Below are 23,027 nucleotides of genomic sequence, written 5' to 3' on the forward strand. Positions count from 1 at the left end.
CTACAAGGCTCCTGAGGAACAATGCACGAAACCCACCCAGTCCCTATTTGCCCAGGCAGCACTGGGGGAGGAAGGACGTGCGGCAATGGGAGATGGGACACATTTTACGGGAATGAGTTAGAGGACATCGTCTTGGAATTCTTGATGGAACAGAATGACAATACAGTGGATGCTGTTAAATATTACAGAATACAATTCAACATTACATCTATTCCTTTAGGACTCAGATTAGACCAAACTCTCCCAAACAGAATAGCTACAAGGGCATAAAACAATCTAGTGAGCCTAAAACGTGGATGCTGGCCCTGTTCTCTGATCCACAGACATGAGAGGAGTCTCTGCAGGTGACGCTTCACAGCAGAAACGTGGCGTCTGACCTGGGCTGCATTCACAGACCAGGCGCATCCACAACTCAGGCTTCCATGGGGCGATGGCTTTGGCAAAAGCCTCCAAGTGTCCTGCCTCAGTGTGACACCAGAATGTTTCCTACCCACACTCCCAGTAGGATGAATGATGCTTGGACATCTTTCCTCATTTTTCTCCGCTGAGAAACTATCTTGAGGGGGCAGAGAATGGAGGCAGGTAGAGCTGGACTCTGCAAAATAAGCCCAGAACTTGGGCTCCTTCTAGAGTCATGGTTGTTCCCAAACTTCCTTTCACTAAGACATCCATGGGACTAGCAGTCACATGGGCCCTCCTCCAAAGCTGTGCCCAGACTATAGGCTCTCGGGCAGAGGGAATGGGGTGCAGGGAGTGCGGGCTCCCAGACAGCCAGCTAGGAGTGCACCCCCTTGACTCACCATCTAAGAAAGATCAAGGACTGCAAGAGTGACATCATAGGGCCGACTTCAAATTTGCATTCATGTCAGAAGAAAGGAAAATGATCTGCAAACTCTTTCACTGAGGCACTAGAACTACAACTAGTGACATGGCACTTGCGACACCCCCAAGATTTGTTCCTGCTGCCTCCAATGCTCTTCCTTTCCCCTTTGCTAACTCTCAGCTTTTCCTTTTGTCCTCAGCTTAGATGTCATGGCCTCCGGGGCTCTCTCTCTCCTCTCCCAAGTCTGGGGTAGCCACCTCCTGTGTCCCCCCTCAAAACCCACATCTCCCCCATCAAGAACTCAGAACAGGGTATTCCAATTCGCAGAGGCTGGGCTGTGTCTCGCTTTGGGAAAGCAAGATGACAGGAGGACACTCCCAACCCAGGGCCTGGCCTGGAGCAGGGCACTCAATCAATATTGGCTTGTTTGGTGAATGGGGACAGGGATAACAGAAGTTGGGATTTTCTAAAGTGAATTCCATCTCCAGAAACCTATTGATCATTAGGATGTGGAATTTGGTCCTCTCAGTGTTGCTCTTGATGGAGGTGAAGGGGAGAACATCTCACAGAATCCCTGCGTAGTTTTCCGTCTTGCTGTTCTAGACTTGGGGTGGAGGCAGGGTGGGAGGAAAGAAGGAGTTAGGGCAGCATGCATTTGTCCTTGGCTAATCGCCAAGTTCAGAGATGGAAGCAGTCAATGAGAAGGGGTTAGGAGGTCAAGGGTAAACCGTGACACCCCCTAGCCTACCCCACTGCCTCTGGCATAAATATTATATGATTGGGAATTAAACCTCCTCGATGGGCTAACTCCTAGAGCCATGTCCAGGGGCATGTGCCGTCCTGGAGAGTGTTGTTCCCGGGTCTCCCTTTACTGTTCAGTCTTTGGAATGTTTGATACTTGTGATGTGTCTGGTCTCTTGAAATGCAAGTCAGTGTGTCACCCACCAAGGGACCTGGGGCTGTCAAACCCAGTGGGTCAGAACTCAGCCTTCTCTCCCTTCTCTGTAAAGGACGTCTATGGGTCAGTTTTGGTTCCAGAAGAATGCGAATGAGGAATTCAGCTCAGGCACTCAGATATGTGAACGTGAGGTTCTCCTTGGGGCAGAGCCCACCCCCAAGGAATTTCCCAGCATGCACTGCACTTGGTGGAGAGTTAGATGAGTGATGCAGGAGCTGGGATGCAAAAGGCAGGAGGGATGGCTGCAGCCAGGATCCAATGAAGCCTCAGTAATAACAGAGAGACCAAGTGAGATACATCCAGCAACGTTCCCGTGTAGGGTGCAGCGCTGTGCCCTATTTTTCCCGCAGGGCCAGGTGACAGTTTGCCTGGATCAGTTTTATGGCACCCCACGGAGGAAATGGGGATGTTGGATGTTGGTCATCAGATCTTCTTTTCCTGATCAAGGTGGCAGGGTGGCAGGGAAACCACCATCAGCGATTCAGGAAGAAGGACTTGAGGCTCTGGAAGAAACTTGACTTCTGTCTCTGCTTCTGTTTCTTTTTGATGATGGGCACCCATACCAGCCCACACACCAGCATCATGAGTCCCAGGGACAGGAACGCAGGCCCGGTCATCTTGAGGGCCTCCAGGCTCTTCTTGCCTAAGTTCAAGGTGTAGGCCAAGCAGGTGATGACCACGCCGAAGAGCAGGATGGCGCCACCCACAGACATGATGACGATGGGCTTGCGGTAGATTTCCCAGTTACTCCTGGGGGTGGTGGTCCATACAGACTCACTTCGGGAGCTGATGCACAGGGAGCTGGCAGTCTGGCTGGGCAGCAGGTCCTTGGCTTCTGGACACCTCTCATCGACCTCCAGGGCTTTGGGGAGAGCCTCCATCATCACAGCTCCTCAGCACCGGGTACCTGGTACTGACAACAGTTAGAAACAACAGTGAAGCCGAGGGACCCCACACACCCTTTCTGCACTCAGCATCCACCCCTAGCCCAGCTCTCGCTGAGGGGAAACAGCATTTACGTGCTGAAGCCAAAAGGAAAATCAAATGAAATCCACGTAAATAAGAAACCACCCAAGCTGGTATTTTTTCTTGTGAGAGATAAATATTATATTATTTTAAACAATTTTCTTTTAATATTTAAAACAGGAAATGGTAATGCCATTTTAAAAACAAACAAACAAACAAACAAAAGGTGCAGTCTATTGAACGGCATCTTATTTTCAGACACAACCACTTTCTAGCTGTGTGATCTTGAGGGAGTTACTTAACCTCTCTGTGCCTCAGTTTTCTTATCTATAAAATAGGATAATATACTACTTCTCTCACAAGGATTTCCAAAAGGGTTAAATGAGTTAAGGCATATAATGCACTGGAAGAAATGCCTAGCGTGTGGCAAGCTCTCTCTAAATGGTGTCATTTGCCTGTTAGAAGAGTGATACTTTATGTATAAATATTTGCCCACGAGTGTGTGTGTGTGTGTGTGTTTGTGCTGTGTCGGGCACTACATCAAACACTCCTTTATCAAATTGAAACTGCGCAATAACCTTGTGAATTAAGCATTAGTCTTATTTTACAGATGAGGCAGTGAAGACTCAGAGAGGTGAAGTGACTTACTTAAGATCACAGGGTAAGGCACTGCCACAGCGGGGATTTGTACCCAGTGTGCTCCTGCTGGGCCAGGTGTAGGCTGGCGAAGACCATTTAGTGTAGCCTGGCATTTCACGTGCTCTGCCAGCATGGGATAGTGGCGACTCAGGTTCAGAGTGTGACTTTCAAAGACCCAAATACCACCTTTCCCCACCCTCCTTGTTAATTACATCAAGGCGGATTTCCACCTTCCCATTCGTAGCCCGGTAAAGGGGTGGAGTCTTGCTCAACTGCCTACGCCAATGTCTCATCTAGGGCCCATCTACAAACCTCTCAGTCACTGGGGCTCCCTCATCTCCTGGGAAGGGACACAGGTGGTCACCCGTGTGGAGCAATTTCAGAAATTTGGAGATGAACTGCTTGCCCACCAAATGCGTCTCCACCAGGACAGTGCTTTCTCAGATTCATTTAATGTGGTGCTAGAGTCTTCCATTCCGTAATTGTGTGAGTTCAAGTGCAAATGTCCATGCATTTACAGTAAGGTAATAAAGCATAAATGATTGGTGTTAGACACTTTGCTGAGGATGGGTTTTGTCTGAGAGGAAGGGGAGGCCAAGAGAGCCCAGGCCCCCTGCCCGGAAGGTGTTCACCAAGTCACCGCCCTGGTTCATCGCTGAGTTGTCTCCAAAGTGTCTAGTGCAGTGCTTTGTACCCAAAAGATTCTGTATATGTTTAATTAAATGAGTGAGTCAATGAACAGCTACCCTCCCTCTTTCCTCCCTTCCTCTTCCTTCCACTGGTCAAACTCAGGACCCCCCCCACTCACATGGGCCCGCTCTGCTGGCAGGAGCCTGCTGCCTCCCCTGCAGTGGACTCAGGTGGCCACTGCTCTCGCTCTCGGGGCCCAAGCTCTCTCCTCCTGCATCTTGAGTCCCCTGGTTCTCCCGCTCTCCTCTGTCCTGGATAACTCTCCTCACGCAGCGCTCTCCCAAGCCTCTGCTTGCTCTCCCTCCTCCAATCGCCCACCTTCTGCCCACCTTCGGTCCCTGGCTTCTGCCTTCTTCCCTCTCCAGGTATCCTGGGCTTCTTTTTTCATGTTTCCAGGCTACCTCATGCCCCACTCACATCAGCATTTACAAATAGCCCTGTTTGTGAGTGGGATGCGAGGGAGTTCTTTACACAACAATTTTATCAGGGAAGGTGGGCTATTCATCCCAGTCTCAATAAAACTCCCTCCCCACCCCACACAGGACGCTCGCTGGAGGGCTAGAGTCAGACCCAGATGTGGAGGGGGTGGGGTGCCTTTTTGGAAACCATATTACCGGCTTGGAGTAAAAGACAGCTTGGGATGAAGAAGATGGTGTCTGGAGCTCGCGCTTCCCAAGCCCCGGTGCTCTGGAACTTCCCCCTTCCTGTTGACCAAGGCATGTCTACACAGAGAAGTGTCCTCCATAGAATGTGTTCTCCTTCAACACTTCCTACAGTGTTAATTTCAGCTCAACACTTCCTACAGTGTTAATTTCAGCTCGATCCCTCCAACCCTCCCTCCTCCAGCCCTCCCCACTCAGGCCAGAACCGCTGCAGAGTGATTGTACTCTCTAGAACAAGCAGTTACAGATGCCTCCTCTTTGATGGGGAGGAAATAGGAATTGTAAAATAACCGGTGTCTTCAGAATTTAGATATTCACATTCATATACGCTCATGTAGAGAGGGTATTTGGATCTCTGCTTCTAAACTCTCTGAAAAATATTATGATGTGCTTTTGTAGCCATAGGCAGCCAGTGTTTGCTTCCCTTTGGACCCTGTGGTATGTTTGCATAAGATAAATGGTCATTTAAGAAGTGATCCTGGCCAGGTGTGGTGGCCCAAGCTTATAATCCCAGCACTTTTGGGAGGTGGAAGCAGGACAATCCCTTGAGGCCAGGAGTTGGAGACCAGCCTGAGCAACATAGCGAGACCCTGTTTCTACAAAACAAAACAAAACAAAAACCCAAAATTATCTGGGTGTGGTAGCAGGTGCCTGTAGTCCCAGCTACTCGGGAGGCTGAGGAAGGAGGATCCCTTGAGCCTAGGAATTCTGAGATTGCAGTAAGCTACGATGATGCCACTGCACTCTAGCTGAGGTGACAGAGCGAGACCCTGTCTCAAAAAAAAAAAAAAAAAGTTATTTTTCCCCCTGTGGACTTAGGGTAGGGAGGAGATCATAAAGTGTGTTATAAATCCTTCCTTTGGTTACTACAACCTGGTTTCATATGAGGATGTTTGATCATCTTTAGCGGGATTTTTTTCTGGGCAGCCATTTCCTGCTGCAGCGAAGACCCAGGGCAGACCGATTGCTGTTTTCTGATGTTGGGAAGGCTGTGATGGAGGAATTGAAACGCAGCAGTTCTCAGAGGTGCCAGAGAAGAGGGCAGGGGCTCGGCAGGGCAGGGCCTGCTCCCGAGAGCTGCCACCAGGGAGTGAGGGGCTTCATGGACAGGAAGTGTGCAAGCAGAGGCCGGGACCACTGCCAGGGACAATGGGCTCCCGGATTCTGGGAGAGGGAGGTGGAACTCGTTGGGCCTTGCTGGAAACACCTAACACCGTCTCTTTGGCCCTGAGAGGAGGTCATTAGTTTAGTCTCACTTTGCAAGGGCAGAGACTGAGGGCCAGGGAGATTTAGGAGCTCGGCCAGCTATGCCTCCTGCCCCTGGCCCCTCCCACTGCCAACTTCACATGCGGCTGTGCTGGGATTCAGGCCAAGATCGTTGGCCTCACTCCTTGCACTATACCACGCTGGTCCGGATGAGTCCTGAGGGTCCTTCAACTACGAGAATCTTGAATTTTTCACTTTGGGGCTTCCTCCTGCAGTAAAGTAACTTCTCATTGAATACGAAATGACTTAGATTCATAATTCCCGAACATTGATCCACAATGTGAGAAATAAGAATCCTGTTGTATGTTTTCATATTGTTATGTTTATTCAGTTTATAAGGACTATCTTTTATTCTGAGATTAGATCCTTCCTTCTTTTTTAGTGTTGGCATCTTCTTCGTTTTATGAAATGATCACAATGGAAGAGGATCATTGGTTGTGTTAATATTTGTACTTGCCAAGAAAAAAGCTGGCCACTCTATGTAGCTGTCTGTCTATCTATCTGTCTATCTAAATTGCAATGGTCCATGAAATCCCAAAGAACGGGGACCATTAATTTATTTGACTTACTTGGAAGGAAGGATGGGCAGGCAGGGCTGCATTTGTAGGCAGAGGCTGAAAGAGAAGCAGTTCTCTTCCCCTGAACTGCAGAAAGTGACCTTCCTTGGAATAAGGATCATTGCAGATACAACTAAGGTAAGGATCTTGAGATAAGAACGTCCTGAATTCGGGTAGGTCCTAAACTCAGTGGCTGGTATCCTTAGAAGAGAAGAGAGAGGGGACTTTGGCACACAGAGGGTAAGGCTGTGTGCAGAGGGGAAAAGAGTGAAGAGAAGCTTTCACAAGCCAAGCCACGCCGGGCGTTGCCGGCAGCCGCTGCAGTCTGGGGGAACAGCATGAAATATATTCTCCCTCAGAGCCTCCGGAAGGAACCGCCCCCTGCTGACACCTTGGCTTTGGACTTCTGGCCTCTACAAATGTGAGAGAGTGAACTTCTGTTGTTCTAATTCACTAAGTTTGTGGGCCTTTGTCTCTGCAGCCCTACAAAATGAATACAATGAACACACTCGGCTTCCTTTAAGGTCCTGGCACCCAGAGGCGGACGAGGACAGGGGGCCTGAGAGCTGTGTCTGGGAAGAGCCAGGAAGGCTGGAGTCACAGGACATCTTGCACTGACCACAGATTTGAATGTCCGCTGGCCTTCAGGACAGCAATTTGAGAAGGGCGGGTGCGTTCTTTTCCCCTAGACGTCAAGTTTGGATTGTCAGAAGGCTAATTTTCTGGACGGAGACTTATTTCTAGCACACAGCCAGGGCTGAGCCGGCCGCAGCTGTCGCTAAGAAGCAGGCTTGTCTGGGACTGTGCTGAAGCTAGAAGGAGACGCCACATGAGACCCTCGCAAACCTGACACCTCCAGAAGTCAGACAGAAAAAGAATACATGCCATGTGGTCCCATTTACATAAAATTCAAAACCATGTAAAACGGCCTGTGCCGGGAGAGGTCAGGACAGTGGCTACCTTTGGTGGGGGGAGTGGGTAGAAGGGGACACAGTGGGGACGTCTGGGGTGCTGGCAATGTTCTCATTCTTAACCTGGCAGCTGGTTGCGAGGGTGTGTACCAGAGGAGTGGCACACTTGTGATGTGACCACTTTACTGTGTGTACATTTTATGGCAATAAAATGCTTAAGCAAAGAGGATTAAAAAATATAACTAAATGCAACATGTTCCTTTCTTTGGATTCTGCTTAGAAAAAAAAAAAAAAACAGTTGTACAAAGACATTTGGAACAATTAGGGAAGTTTGACCATGGACTTGGTAAGTCTTAGTGTGAACCGCGATGCCTTTTCCTTCTCCCTTCCCCACAGACAGATTCACCCCTGGAGATCTGTCGCCTTCCCTCCTCTAGCCTGGCTTTCCCGAGGTGGTTCCTGGCCTTTAAGGTCAAATCCGCTGCATATACCCGTAGTGCTGAGATAATGAAAAGGCAAACTCTTTTCATTATCTTTCATTTCAAAGGGGTGTTCATAGCAAAATTGGTTTCTACCTCCCATTTTGGTGGATTCTTTTTCTATTGTGTTATAATTTTAGTTGATTTTTTTTAACTGAAAATATTTATTCAGGGCCTTTTATATGCCAAACAGGAAGCTGAACATTGCATATGCTAAAGTGAAGAGGACGAGATGACACATTGCAGATCTCTGGAGCTCACAGGCAAGCGAGTCAGACCATGGGGAAATAGGCATTTCTTGTATAATGCAATGAATGCTGCAATAAGGCCAAGCACAGGACACTACAGAAGCACACGAACCCAGTCTTGGTAAGCCTCTTGGTAAACCTCCCGGAAGAACTGACTTCTTAGAGAAAAACCGAAGGATTAGCAGAAGTTAGGTAAGGGTTGATGAGGGAGAGACTTCTAGACAGACAGACACGCAAGTGTGACCTCTCAGGGACACTCTAAGGAATTCGATTTTGCTGCAGAGTAGAGTGCTTTGCTTGTTGAGTGTCCAGGGAGGGGGGTGTTGAAATGCAAGGCAGGAATGGAGGCAGGAGCCAGGTCACACAGCCCACCACCTGTATTTGTACAGCCTGCAAGCCAAGAACGGATTTTTTAAAAAAAATTTTAAATGGTTGCAAAAATTCCAAAGAAGAATAATGTTTTTCAATACATTAAAATTATACAAAATTTAAATTTTGTATCCTAAATAAAGTTTTTTGGGGGGACACGGCTAAACTCCTTTGTTTATGTATTATCAATAGCTGCCTTTGCACTATAGTTTCTGCAGTTTCAACAGAGACCCTATGGCCAGCAAAGCTTCAAATATTCACTACAGGGTCCTTTACAGAAAGAGTTTGCCGACCTGTGATACAGAGTACTGCGTGTCGCACTGAACAGTGGGAAAGAGCAAAGCACTGAAGGGTTTCAGTAAGAGGAGCTATGCGATTGATTTTCATATTAGGTAAATCACTCAGCTGCAGGAGGGAGAGTGGATAAGGGAAGCCACGACCCGAGAACGTAGAGAGCAGTTCAGAGGCTGTCGCAGCAGTTCAGGTGAGAGGCAAGGGTGGCCTGGTGTTTGGTTGTAGCAATAGAGACTGGAGGAAGTGCACAGGTTGAGGGTTGATTAGGCAGGGAGGTGGAAATGGCAGTACTGGGTTAGAAGGAAGACTGTGAGCACAAGTGCAAAGTCTTTTAAAAAAAAAATTAGGGTTTAGCTGGTTTGTCCCAATTAACAGAGATAAGTGGAATAGGGATAGTGTTGCCAGATAAAATAAAGGACACGCAGTTCAATTCGAATTTGAGATAAACAACAAGTAATTTTTTTAGTACAAGTATTTCTGGAATACTGTATGGGGTACTTACGCTAAAAAAGTATTTATTGTTTTTCTGAAACTCAATTTTTTTTTAAATAAGAAGGGAATGTATTTTTTAAAACTCAGATGTAAGTGGATGGCCTCTCCTTTTATTTGCCAAATCTGGAAAACCTACACAGGGACCTCCCAGAGCTCCCAAAGGAGCAGAGGTCTTTCCATGAGAGCGGAGGAGCATCGGGGAGCCAGGAGGACGGAGCTGGGGTTCGCGGAGGGAAGACTGAGTGGCATCTTCCTGGAAAGGCTCTGGGGGAATGGGCATCGGTGACAGAGACTGTGTTGTTAGGACCGAGTCCCAGATTCAATTCAAGTCAAAGGAAGAATAAATGATCATAGAGAGGTTGGGGATGTGGGGGGATGGGTTTGTGAAGGACTTTGGGTCCAGAGAGCACGGAGGAAAGGCATTGGAGGAGGGAGCAGTAGGGTCAACGGTACAGGAGCATCTTGGGAAAATCCCAAGAGCCTCTGACATCACTAAGAAAAGATTCCTTCCTTTGCCTTGGAAACAGATATGCTCAACAGACAGACTGTTGTTCTTAAAGAAGATTCCACAAGGATCTCTGGGCTCATTCCTTAGAAGATCAGCCATTACTGCAACATGGAATGAGAGTTAACATTATAATTGCCTCTGTGTCTGGAAATCAGCTGCTTTTTTAATATCTCTATCAGACAAAGAGGTAAGAGAGTTGCCATTGGCTTTCAAATCAACTTGCAATTTCTCCGCTGTGGAAATCAACACAAGGGGTCATCTTGACCCCCCCTCCCAGGTGCAGAATGGCAGAGATGTGGCTGCAGGTAGCAGGTGCCTCCCACCTGCTCTGGGGCTCTGACTCATTTGGATAAATGAATTTTCTCGCCTCCAGACAAATCCCTACATTTCACAAGGAATAAAGGGGCAGTCACACCCTTTTTGCTAGTCTCTGTCTTTTGGTGGATTTGTTCTGTAAAATTTGGATTCAGTCAAAAGGCTGCACTGAAGGATCCAGAGGCCACATGTGGCCCCAATGCCGTAGGTTCCCCACCCCTTGATACATGTGTGGTATGAGAGGATACATGGCCAGAGGTGCTCGTGTCTGGGGCATTGTTCAAGGATGTCAGAATTGTGAGGAAAGGTGGGAAGAGTTGATTTTTGAAGGACTGAACCCTAAAAATCCTCTGTTAGATGGGGACTTCTTAGGCTCCTCTAGAGAGTCCAAGCCTCCCTCAACCCTAGATGCACTGGACTCTGAAGGGATGCTGGCCCTCCTGGAGCCAGCAGCAGAAATTGCTCCAGCAGCAGGGCCTGGGCAAAGGGGACTCCCAACTCTCTTGTCCTTGGCCTGGATGTGAGAGGGTCGAGGGTCCACCTGAGATGCCCAGAACCTGCAATGGTAACACCTGGCTGTGTAACTTGGGCCTCATTTCCTGGTTTGAAGGAAGAGTATATTCATGGCTTAAATGGACATGAGGTAGGGACAGAGACACAAGACAAGAAAAGGAAAGGAAGCAGGGTGGAAAAAACATGGAGGACAACTGAATTTCCACAAATGCCTCAAGGAAATTTAATGGGAAAAGGAAAATCCTTTCAACAAATGGTGCTGGAATAACTGGGTATTCATATGAAAAAAAAAATGAAATGATCTTACATTACACTATCAACAAAAATTAATTCTGAATGAATTATGGACCTAAACTAAATGTAAAAAAGCTAAAACTGAAAAGATTTTGGGGAAAACATAGGAGAATATCTTTGTGACTGGAAGGCAAGCAAAGATTTGTTAGACAGGATAGAGAAAGAAAAAAAATCAATAACTTATATTTCATCAAAATTTAAAATGTCTTCTCATTAAAAGACACTGAGAAGGGAATGACTAGGCAAGCTCTGGACTGGCAGGAAATACTCACAAAATATGTATCTGTCAATGCTACATCTGATTAATTAAGTGACAAACAGCAAAGTTAAAAAATGGGCAAAATATTTACACAGACCCATGACAAGATAACAGATGAACAAGGAGCCCATGAAAAAGTGCTTGACATTGACACTTAACAGGAAAATGCAAATTAAAACCACAGTGAAATATTACCACACATTTACTAAAAAGGCCCAAAATTTAAAATCTCACAATACCATGAGTTAGTGAGAATGCGGAACAAGAGCTCTCGTGCATTGCTGATAGGAATTCAAAATGGGTAGCTTCTTATGAAGTTAAATACACACCCACCCTTTGATCCAGCAATTCCACTCTTAAATATTTATTTATACAAGAGAAATGAGAAAGTATGTCCACAAAAAGGCTTGTTTAAGGATATTCATAGAAGTTTTATTCCTAATAGCCACCCCCCTCCCAAAAAAAGCAACCCAAATGCCCATCAGCAGAAGGAAGGATAAATGGTTGCATATCCACACAAAGGGATACTACTCAGCAATGAAAAGGAGCTAACTTCTGATACACACGATAGCGACAGCGTGGATGAGTCTCACAGACATGCCAGGTGAGAGAAATCAGATATAGAAGTCTATGTATACTGTATGTTTCCATTTATATGACATTCTAGAGCCAACTAAGGGCTAGTTAAGGTGACAAAGCTCAGAACAGTGGTTGTGGGGCTGCAGAGGAACCACGTGGAAGACACATGAGGGAATGTTCTGGGGCAGATGGAAATGTTCCAGGGGGAGATATGGGTGTGGGTTACATGCGGGATCCATCAGTCAATATGGTGCACTAAGATGTGTGCATTTCACCATGTGTAAATTACCCCTCCAACAGAAACCAACTATGAAAGTCTTACTAATAATTGCCTGGGCCGGGGTGAGGGGCAGGTGGAGGTAGAGACTGACCAGGAATGGAAGACAGTTGGTCATGGCTGATGTCATGTAGTAGAACACAGAGATCCAGAGTAGAGTGAGGGCAAGAGACACATTATTCCAGAAAGGGCAAACAGGAGAAGTGACCCCGAGTGGAGGAAGGAGCCAGGTCACACAGCCCACCACCTGTATTTGTACAGCCTGCAAGCCAAGAACGGATTTTTTAAAAAAAATTTTAAATGGTTGCAAAAATTCCAAAGAAGAATAATGTTTTTCAATACATTAAAATTATACAAAATTTAAATTTTGTATCCTAAATAAAGTTTTTTGGGGGGACACGGCTAAACTCCTTTGTTTATGTATTATCAATAGCTGCCTTTGCACTATAGTTTCTGCAGTTTCAACAGAGACCCTACGGCCAGCAAAGCTTCAAATATTCACTACAGGGTCCTTTACAGAAAGAGTTTGCCGACCTGTGATACAGAGTACTGCGTGTCGCACTGAACAGTGGGAAAGAGCAAAGCACTGAAGGGTTTCAGTAAGAGGAGCTATGCGATTGATTTTCATATTAGGTAAATCACTCAGCTGCAGGAGGGAGAGTGGATAAGGGAAGCCACGACCCGAGAACGTAGAGAGCAGTTCAGAGGCTGTCGCAGCAGTTCAGGTGAGAGGCAAGGGTGGCCTGGTGTTTGGTTGTAGCAATAGAGACTGGAGGAAGTGCACAGGTTGAGGGTTGATTAGGCAGGGAGGTGGAAATGGCAGTACTGGGTTAGAAGGAAGACTGTGAGCACAAGTGCAAAGTCTTTTAAAAAAAAAATTAGGGTTTAGCTGGTTTGTCCCAATTAACAGAGATAAGTGGAATAGGGATAGTGTTGCCAGATAAAATAAAGGACACGCAGTTCAATTCGAATTTGAGATAAACAACAAGTAATTTTTTTAGTACAAGTATTTCTGGAATACTGTATGGGGTACTTACGCTAAAAAAGTATTTATTGTTTTTCTGAAACTCAATTTTTTTTTAAATAAGAAGGGAATGTATTTTTTAAAACTCAGATGTAAGTGGATGGCCTCTCCTTTTATTTGCCAAATCTGGAAAACCTACACAGGGACCTCCCAGAGCTCCCAAAGGAGCAGAGGTCTTTCCATGAGAGCGGAGGAGCATCGGGGAGCCAGGAGGACGGAGCTGGGGTTCGCAGAGGGAAGACTGAGTGGCATCTTCCTGGAAAGGCTCTGGGGGAATGGGCATCGGTGACAGAGACTGTGTTGTTAGGACCGAGTCCCAGATTCAATTCAAGTCAAAGGAAGAATAAATGATCATAGAGAGGTTGGGGATGTGGGGGGATGGGTTTGTGAAGGACTTTGGGGTCCAGAGAGCACGGAGGAAAGGCATTGGAGGAGGGAGCAGTAGGGTCAACGGTACAGGAGCATCTTGGGAAAATCCCAAGAGCCTCTGACATCACTAAGAAAAGATTCCTTCCTTTGCCTTGGAAACAGATATGCTCAACAGACAGACTGTTGTTCTTAAAGAAGATTCCACAAGGATCTCTGGGCTCATTCCTTAGAAGATCAGCCATTACTGCAACATGGAATGAGAGTTAACATTATAATTGCCTCTGTGTATGGAAATCAGCTGCTTTTTTAATATCTCTATCAGACAAAGAGGTAAGAGAGTTGCCATTGGCTTTCAAATCAACTTGCAATTTCTCCGCTGTGGAAATCAACACAAGGGGTCATCTTGACCCCCCTCCCAGGTGCAGAATGGCAGAGATGTGGCTGCAGGTAGCAGGTGCCTCCCACCTGCTCTGGGGCTCTGACTCATTTGGATAAATGAATTTTCTCGCCTCCAGACAAATCCCTACATTTCACAAGGAATAAAGGGGCAGTCACACCCTTTTTGCTAGTCTCTGTCTTTTGGTGGATTTGTTCTGTAAAATTTGGATTCAGTCAAAAGGCTGCACTGAAGGATCCAGAGGCCACATGTGGCCCCAATGCCGTAGGTTCCCCACCCCTTGATACATGTGTGGTATGAGAGGATACATGGCCAGAGGTGCTCGTGTCTGGGGCATTGTTCAAGGATGTCAGAATTGTGAGGAAAGGTGGGAAGAGTTGATTTTTGAAGGACTGAACCCTAAAAATCCTCTGTTAGATGGGGACTTCTTAGGCTCCTCTAGAGAGTCCAAGCCTCCCTCAACCCTAGATGCACTGGACTCTGAAGGGATGCTGGCCCTCCTGGAGCCAGCAGCAGAAATTGCTCCAGCAGCAGGGCCTGGGCAAAGGGGACTCCCAACTCTCTTGTCCTTGGCCTGGATGTGAGAGGGTCGAGGGTCCACCTGAGATGCCCAGAACCTGCAGTGGTAACACCTGGCTGTGTAACTTGGGCCTCATTTCCTGGTTTGAAGGAAGAGTATATTCATGGCTTAAATGGACATGAGGTAGGGACAGAGACACAAGACAAGAAAAGGAAAGGAAGCAGGGTGGAAAAAACATGGAGGACAACTGAATTTCCACAAATGCCTCAAGGAAATTTAATGGGAAAAGGAAAATCCTTTCAACAAATGGTGCTGGAATAACTGGGTATTCATATGAAAAAAAAAATGAAATGATCTTACATTACACTATCAACAAAAATTAATTCTGAATGAATTATGGACCTAAACTAAATGTAAAAAAGCTAAAACTGAAAAGATTTTGGGGAAAACATAGGAGAATATCTTTGTGACTGGAAGGCAAGCAAAGATTTGTTAGACAGGATAGAGAAAGAAAAAAAATCAATAACTTATATTTCATCAAAATTTAAAATGTCTTCTCATTAAAAGACACTGAGAAGGGAATGACTAGGCAAGCTCTGGACTGGCAGGAAATACTCACAAAATATGTATCTGTCAATGCTACATCTGATTAATTAAGTGACAAACAGCAAAGTTAAAAAATGGGCAAAATATTTACACAGACCCATGACAAGATAACAGATGAACAAGGAGCCCATGAAAAAGTGCTTGACATTGACACTTAACAGGAAAATGCAAATTAAAACCACAGTGAAATATTACCACACATTTACTAAAAAGGCCCAAAATTTAAAATCTCACAATACCATGAGTTAGTGAGAATGCGGAACAAGAGCTCTCGTGCATTGCTGATAGGAATTCAAAATGGGTAGCTTCTTATGAAGTTAAATACACACCCACCCTTTGATCCAGCAATTCCACTCTTAAATATTTATTTATACAAGAGAAATGAGAAAGTATGTCCACAAAAAGGCTTGTTTAAGGATATTCATAGAAGTTTTATTCCTAATAGCCACCCCCCTCCCAAAAAAAGCAACCCAAATGCCCATCAGCAGAAGGAAGGATAAATGGTTGCATATCCACACAAAGGGATACTACTCAGCAATGAAAAGGAGCTAACTTCTGATACACACGATAGCGACAGCGTGGATGAGTCTCACAGACATGCCAGGTGAGAGAAATCAGATATAGAAGTCTATGTATACTGTATGTTTCCATTTATATGACATTCTAGAGCCAACTAAGGGCTAGTTAAGGTGACAAAGCTCAGAACAGTGGTTGTGGGGCTGCAGAGGAACCACGTGGAAGACACATGAGGGAATGTTCTGGGGCAGATGGAAATGTTCCAGGGGGAGATATGGGTGTGGGTTACATGCGGGATCCATCAGTCAATATGGTGCACTAAGATGTGTGCATTTCACCATGTGTAAATTACCCCTCCAACAGAAACCAACTATGAAAGTCTTACTAATAATTGACTGGGCCAGGGTGAGGGGCAGGTGGAGGTAGAGACTGACCAGGAATGGAAGACAGTTGGTCATGGCTGATGTCATGTAGTAGAACACAGAGATCCAGAGTAGAGTGAGGGCAAGAGACACATTATTCCAGAAAGGGCAAACAGGAGAAGTGACCCCAGGAATGGGAAGTCTGGGAGGGGAGGGGTCACCTGGCTCTGCAGAAGAGACTGTATAACCGATGTAAGGAAGAGAAGGTCCCGAAAGGAAGAGAAGATGTTTCTCAAAGACATCAGGAATTGAGAGCAGGAGATAGAGACAGAGAAAGAACAAGAACGAAAATGTCACCCTGTTTCTGGGAAGATACCATCTTTTGAAGGAAAACCCAGCCTTTGAGGAACTGGGAGCCCCTGGACTGAGCAAAGACTGGGTTTGGTTGGTCAAACGAACGTGTCCAGAAGCAAGGTACCAATAGGACTGTCTCTTAATGCTGTTAGAACTAGTCTATGTAACCGCCGTGTGTCTCTGTTCCATATTTGGAGCCTCTGCCTACACGTATGTTTTTAGCATCTGGCTGTTTATTTTCTATCCCCAGCCTGTTAGACAGCAAACAGTGCTCACCAACATCACACTAAACACTTTCAGAGCAACTCCTACACGGCAGGCCCTTTGCTAGACACTGAGTTGCAAACATGGCTAAGACAATGTCCCTTCTTCCGAGAGGAGCTCGCAGCACACACATTTGCTCTGTCAGTGGTGTCTCTGACAAATGCAGGGAAAAGATGTCTCCAAAGAGAGGGGAGAGAACTGGCTAGAAAATGTTTGGCTTTTTCTCATACACTCCTGTGTGTGTCCCCCAAGATATGGTTTGGTGGAGAAGGTATGCAAGCTGGGGAACAACAACGAGTGCCTGAGATAAGGAGCCACATACCTTTCCCTTTAAGACTGTGGTCCCCAACCCCCAGGCCATGGACCGCAGGTGAGCCGCAGGTGAGTGAGCAAAGCTTCATCTGTGTTTACAGCCACTCCCCATTTCCACCGCTCACCTGAGCTCCACCTCCTGTCAGATCTGTCACTGTCCCATCATCCCCACATGGGACCGTCTAGTTTCAGGAAAACAAGCTCAGGGTTCCCACTGATTCTGCATTATGGTGAGTTGTATGATTATTTCATTATATATTACAACGTAATAATAATAGAAATAAAGTGCACAATAAATGTAATGCACCTGAATCATTCCCAAATCATCCCCGACCCCTGCCCAGTCTGGAAAAATTGTCTTCCATGAAACTGGTCCCTGGTGCCAGAAAGGTTGGGGACCGCTGCTTTAATAAGTTCCCGAGTGTCTGAAATGTACCACTTAATGGGAACAGTGGTTGTAAGTGAAATAAGTGAATTCCCTGCAGATGACTGGGTATGTACAGGACTGGAAGCTCTTTCTTCCCTTCTGTCCACCTTGAGGGGCTGGGGCTGGGTCTTCCTCAGCCTCCTATGCCCCCTGCCGTCACTCAGCACTCTGTGGAGGCTGGGACTCAGCAAACATTTGTTAAATGGCTAAATAAATAGGGGAGTTAGGGTAGGAGAGGAAGGAGAGGGCTTTGCAGGCTGTTTGCAAAGTAGAGTTTACCCTGTGAATTTGTTTATTTTCCAGTGTCTGGTTGGGGCCGTAGAAGGGCAGGACCTGGCTAGCGCTGCATTGCCAAGCACCACTCAACGTCTCCCCATCTGGTTTTGTAAACAGTCCCCTTTGATCTTAGCAACGTGCTGGGATGGAGACAGCTGTGAGGGGGCAACGCAGCATTCTCTGCCCGACGCCCCCCTTCCCGCCCTTGGTTCTAAGTGACTGCTCACCTCGCCAAGCCTGGTACCTACCCTTCTGCTGCCCCAAGTTCTAGTATAAGTCTCCAAGGGACCTGAGCTGCTTCTCCAAGGCTAAGGAAGCCATGTGCTTGGGGAGGGTTGATACTTTTCACACAGTAGTTAACTGTCACGTACCAAGCTGGGGTCTGTGTGGGGACCACGCTAAGTGCTTCATCTGCAGCACCTCATACTGTCCTCGGGACAGGTCACTCCTCTGAGGAAGGTAAGTTATTGCCCCATTCTTCAGGTGAGGAAACCAAGGACCGGAGAGGTTTGAGGGATTTACTCACAACTGAGTAGAGCATCAGGATTGGAATGACAGTTTCGCAGCCTGTCTGGTCCAAAGCCTGGGTTCAAGGCTACCCTGCTCCTCTTTGGGGTGGTTTTTATTCTCTTTTCCAACTGGGGGAAGGGTGAGCGGGGAGGGACCCTGAGCTGGGACACTGGCAGTCAGTTGGACTGCAGCGATGGCCGCCTTGGCTGCTGGGTGGAGCTGCTGCGTTTGCTGGGGGGAGGGGGGGGAAGGTGGGGGCACCCGAGCAGGGACCAGCGAGCAGTGAGGTTTGTGGCAGAGCAGCCACAAAGTCACCACTGTCATCCCACAGCCGGAGCAGCTGGAGCATCTCTTTTAATCCTCACAGCTCCGTGAGGGTGGAATTGTCATCATCATTCCCATTTTGCAGAGAACAGAGCTGAGGCTCAGAGCTGCCTGACCCCAAACCCCAGTCCTTTATATCTTGCACTGTGCCTCTTGAGGACGGACCCCCGCCTTTTTTTCCTCCTCTTTTCTCCACCACCTTCCTCCCCAGCATCCCACTGCCCTACCTCTGCACATTCCGCCCCAGCCCTCATGCCCAGCCCCTCCCTGGGGCCGTCCTCGTTTGAATGTGCCGAAAAGTGGTCAACATTAATCGGGTTGCCAGACATAGCAAATAAAATTACGAGGTGTCCAGTTAAATTTGAGTTTCAGATCAACAATGGCTACTTTTTTAGTGTAAGAATGTCCCATTATTACGTGGGACATATGTATACCCAAAACGTATTTGTTGCTTATCAGAAATTCCGACTGAATTGGGCATCAGGCATCTCACATGGAGGAGGCCCTGCCTTGCTGCTGCGCTCCGGCCTGGGGTTATCTGGCCCTTCCCAAGAGCCTCTCCCGCAGGCCCCTCCACCTAGAGAGTTCTGATGGGAGTCGGGCTATTCTGGGCTTTTCAAGGACCTAACGCAGAGGGGAGAGGCACACATCACCACGCTGCTGGCCAGCAAGCAGAGCCTGGGGGATTGGGGGTGGTGGGCACAGGCTGGGGGTGGCAGCAGTAACTCCATCTGTTATTCTGGAGGAAGACCCATCGTGGCTGAGCAGTGGGGGGTCCTCCTCACTCCCCCAGGAGTCCCCACGCGTGCCCCACCCAGCTCCAGCTCCGCAACGCTCGTCCTCAGGGTCTCTTATTCTCCCACTGCACTGTCCTCCCCCCGCCAGGACATTCAGTTGGTGGCCGTCCACCCCTCTGATAAGGCGAGTGGGAGCCTAAGCCTAGGCTGATAAAGTAGAGGCTGGAGAGTTTCTGAATAAGCTGCTGCTGTCACCACGGCCACCCTTCTGTCACCTGCTCACTGTGCTCCTGGGAAGGGAAGTTTCCCAAAGGTCATAGTCACCCTGGAGGGTGCCACTCACCTCCCTCTTCAGGCCTCCCAGCTGGTGCCCAGGCCCCGGCCAGCGACAGAGTGGAAAACTAGCTCGGGTGATAATGCGCGTGTGATCACGGCTGGCTTTACCGGGATGCAGGGTCACCTCAGCACGTTTGCCAGACTGAGTGTGTCTGTGTCCGTGTTTCATGTACTCGCCTTGTTCCCTGTCTGAGATGAAGGCTGCCTGAGCCGGCCAGCGTGCTCCACCTGGTTTTCCCGGCACCTGCCCTGGGCACCTGCCACACCTGCAGGAGGGAGGGATCGTTGCCACTGAGGTCTGATGAGGGGTGCCCAGGAGGACAGTTCGTGTACTCTGGGGCCCGAGGGTGGCCTTGCACTTCAGAGTGCAGGGTTTCTGCCCCTGCCTCCACCTAGGTTTGGGAGCATGGTCCCTGCCCAGCCCATCCCGCACAGGCTGCCAAGGGTGAATGCTACACAGGCAGGGCTGAAGCAGCCCTCTGCATGTGGATTCCCTTCTCCCTGGTGCACAGCAAGGGGCAGTCCCCTCCCCACTGCCACCACCATCTGCCAGGACCCTCAGTGGGCAGCCCCTCCAGGCTGGCTTCACCCCTCTCAGGACACAGCCCCTCCCATCTGCCTGATGTTCACGCCTCCAACTCCAGTTCAAAGACTCAACATGCTCTAGAGCAAAGTTAAAATGAGCTCCTTCCTTCAGGGAGGTGAAGGAAGGGCAGAGGGAAATGTTCCCTCCTTACTTACTGTCCTTGATGTCCCAGGGCAGAATGGGGGATCTGGGAGCCACTCGGTGCTCGTGCAGGGAGGAAGCCGGCGATGAGTTTCTGCTCAAGTCCTTCATCCCATTTGGGGAAAGCCACCCCGACAACATCCAGAAGTCCGTGTGCTGCGGCTCCCAGCAACTGAGCAGGCTCCAGCAGGGATGAGCTCACCAGGATATGGCCTAATGGGTTAACTCTTTGTGAGCTGCTGGCACAGGCCCTCGGAATGTGGCTTTTTCAGCTCTGCTCAGCCACTACGAGATGCATGTTGTGAAAAATTCATGAAGCTTCTCTGCAGTCTGTCTCCAAGTTTCAGGGGAGGCGCACATTCGGTTGATGTCTGGGCAGAGCGGTTTCTCCTGACCTGGGCTCAGTAGTCAGAAGCCCTGGACTTCCTGGGCTGGTGGAGGTGTGCGGTGGTGATGGTGGTGGTGATGGGTTGCCAAGGTGGGGACTACACCTTCCAACTGTCCCCGAGGCTATGCTGGGTCTGTTCAGTGCAAGTCTTAATGGTATCTGGAAACTCCCTTTGTTTGGGATGTTAGAGAGGGCCCAGGAAACATCCTGGGTTCCAGGATGGCAGGGATACCTCTGGGAACTTTCCAGTGCCTACAGGTGGGTGCTCTATGTTACAGAATGCCAGGAGCCCACAGCAGAAGCCACCCCGCCCCAGGCCCACATGTCTCTGAAAGCAGCACATTCATGCTGGCCCCTCTGTTGCTTTCCATGGCTGTCCGCTCTCATGGTGACGAGAAGAAAATGATGAAGATCACTGCACGGGGGAAGAAAGGGCTTCCATCTCTATAAACCTTCCTCAGACTGTGCTTCGGGAAGCCGGGCGTGAGCGGTTGAGTTGCCAGTTCTCAAGATGCCGATGGATACGCTGAGGTCGGCAAAGTCTTACAATTCTGAAAGCCCCACCAAACCCTGCCCTTGTCCACCCTAGCCTGAGAACGTGGGTAGCTGCTGCTTCTGAGGGCAGCAGGCTGGGTGAGGGTCCTTGCTACTGGTCGCAGTACATGGGGGAGCTTCCTCTGCGGTCTGCAGGGAGGGCTCTCCCGGGAGCGATGCGGGGAGGCTGAAGGCCAAGGCAGGCAGGAACTCCCCGCTCTCCCGCATCTTGATTTCCTCACCTGAGCAACGAACAGGAGACTCCAGAGACTGCTGTGTGATCAGTGACTGGAGAAGCAGAGAGCTACAGGGTGAGCCCATCCTCTGAGCTGCTGTGGGGACCTCTGTCCTCTGTCAAAAATGAGCGTTTCTGCTCAGGGAAATGTGCAGTGAGGTGGCCATGAGCATCCAGGGGCACTTGAATTTGAAAGCTTTTGCGCATGGGATTTGCTTTGTCTTAGATGCCTCTGACTTTATGCTCAAATCCAATCCGTTTGTAAAACCAAATGGCCTGGCTTGCAAAGGAACCCTGCGGTGAGTTATTTTGCAATGCAAATAATCAAATAATTCATTTTTTTCCAAAGTTCAGGCTTCTGTGCTTTTCCTTACCATCTGCAGGGTGTGGCAGTGACACCACCAGGCAGGGTAAACCCTTGTTCATCACCCCCCCACGTCAGGCACTATTCCAAGCACTTTATATATAAAACAATTCACTTATTTCCCACACAACCCTATGAGGTAGGTATGTGAGGTACACCACTATCCCTATGTTTAGTTACTTCTCTGGGCCTTAATTACCTCATTTATTAATTGGATATGAACATTGCTACATCATAGAGGTTTTGTGAGGATTAAATGAGAAAATGCTCATAGCAAGCACTTAAGGAACATGCACGATATATGTCTTCATATAATAGACATGTATTCATGTACATGTGTAAGTATAAATGTAAATTAGGGGGATTCGGGGCAGAGGAGAAAGTGTCCAGGGCAGAAGCTGTGTTGCCTGCAGGCTCCTTCCTAGCAGGATAGAGGGGCGGCGTGGGAAGCCAGCCAGGCCCCGGGCAGCTGCTGCTGCATTTATGGTGTCAGAGGGGCTGAAAGCAGGTGTCGACACTGCCTGGCATCGCTCGTGGCCTCTCATTCAGTGCCCTAATTCCCAGCCCTGTAGCTCACAGGGCTCTAGCTCACCTCTGCACCCTCTTGCCGGCCGGTCCACTTTCCACGAAGCAGTGGGGTGGGAGCCTGACCACCTAGGTTTGCCAGCACCGATGGGTTTCCCAAGGTACGGAGCTTTCAGGGTTAAAACCAGGAAAGTTCCAAGAAAATCTGGATGAATCAGTTACCTTAGTAAAAACTTCTGGGGCAGTGTGTGCCCTTTGGAGCCTCATTCCTTGTACATGGTGGGCCCTCTCCTTCTGGAATGCTGTCTCTCCCATCTTCATGTAGCTGACCCTGTCAGTCTGGCCTAGCCCTGTCCGCGGCCTCCCTCCTCTGGTTTTATGGTCCATTACACTCATTGATGACTGTCTGTCTGCCCGCCCCATCCCACGAAGTCCCCCAAACTCCTCAGAATACTTTTCTCAACAAAAAATTTTTATTATGGAAAATTTTAAACACACACATACACACACACACGGGACCTAATGAATCCCCACAGTCCCGTTCTGACATTATCAGTGCTCATTCTGTTCCATTTATTTCCCTCCTGCATCTACAGTCAACCCTTGAGCAGCACGGCGTTGAACTGCGAGGGTCCACTTACACGGGAATTTTTTTCAATAAATACATTGGAAAATTTTTTGGACATTTGTGAAGATTTCAAAAAAACTCACATATGAACCACATAGCCTAGACAAGGTTGGGTATGTCACGACTGCATAAAATATATGTAGATACTATTCTGTTTATGTGTTAACTGTTTCTGCCATCTGTAAGGGGTCAA

General features: G+C 48.1%; 1 protein-coding gene across 1 annotated transcript; it reads right to left on the reverse strand.

The window, feature by feature from the left end:
• Positions 1 to 2,254: 2,254 nt before the first annotated feature.
• On the reverse strand, positions 2,255 to 20,319 carry PIRT (phosphoinositide-interacting regulator of transient receptor potential channels). Its single transcript, XM_012653927.1, has 2 exons — positions 20,175 to 20,319; positions 2,255 to 2,803 (listed from the first exon to the last, which is right to left on the reverse strand). The coding sequence occupies exon 2, from the start codon at positions 2,663 to 2,665 to the stop codon at positions 2,255 to 2,257; it is 411 nt and encodes a 136-aa protein (XP_012509381.1). The 5' UTR covers positions 2,666 to 2,803; positions 20,175 to 20,319.
• Between the last annotated feature and the right edge of the window lie 2,708 nt (positions 20,320 to 23,027).

The sequence above is a fragment of the Propithecus coquereli genome, unplaced genomic scaffold (assembly GCF_000956105.1).
Source record: "Propithecus coquereli isolate 6110/MARCELLA unplaced genomic scaffold, Pcoq_1.0 Scaffold435, whole genome shotgun sequence".
Classification (NCBI taxonomy): Eukaryota; Metazoa; Chordata; class Mammalia; order Primates; family Indriidae; genus Propithecus; species Propithecus coquereli.

Excerpts from the sequence above, each read along its gene's own strand:
- PIRT (XM_012653927.1), bottom strand. The coding sequence starts at position 2,665 with ATGATGGAGGCTCTCCCCAAAGCCCTGGAGGTCGATGAGAGGTGTCCA.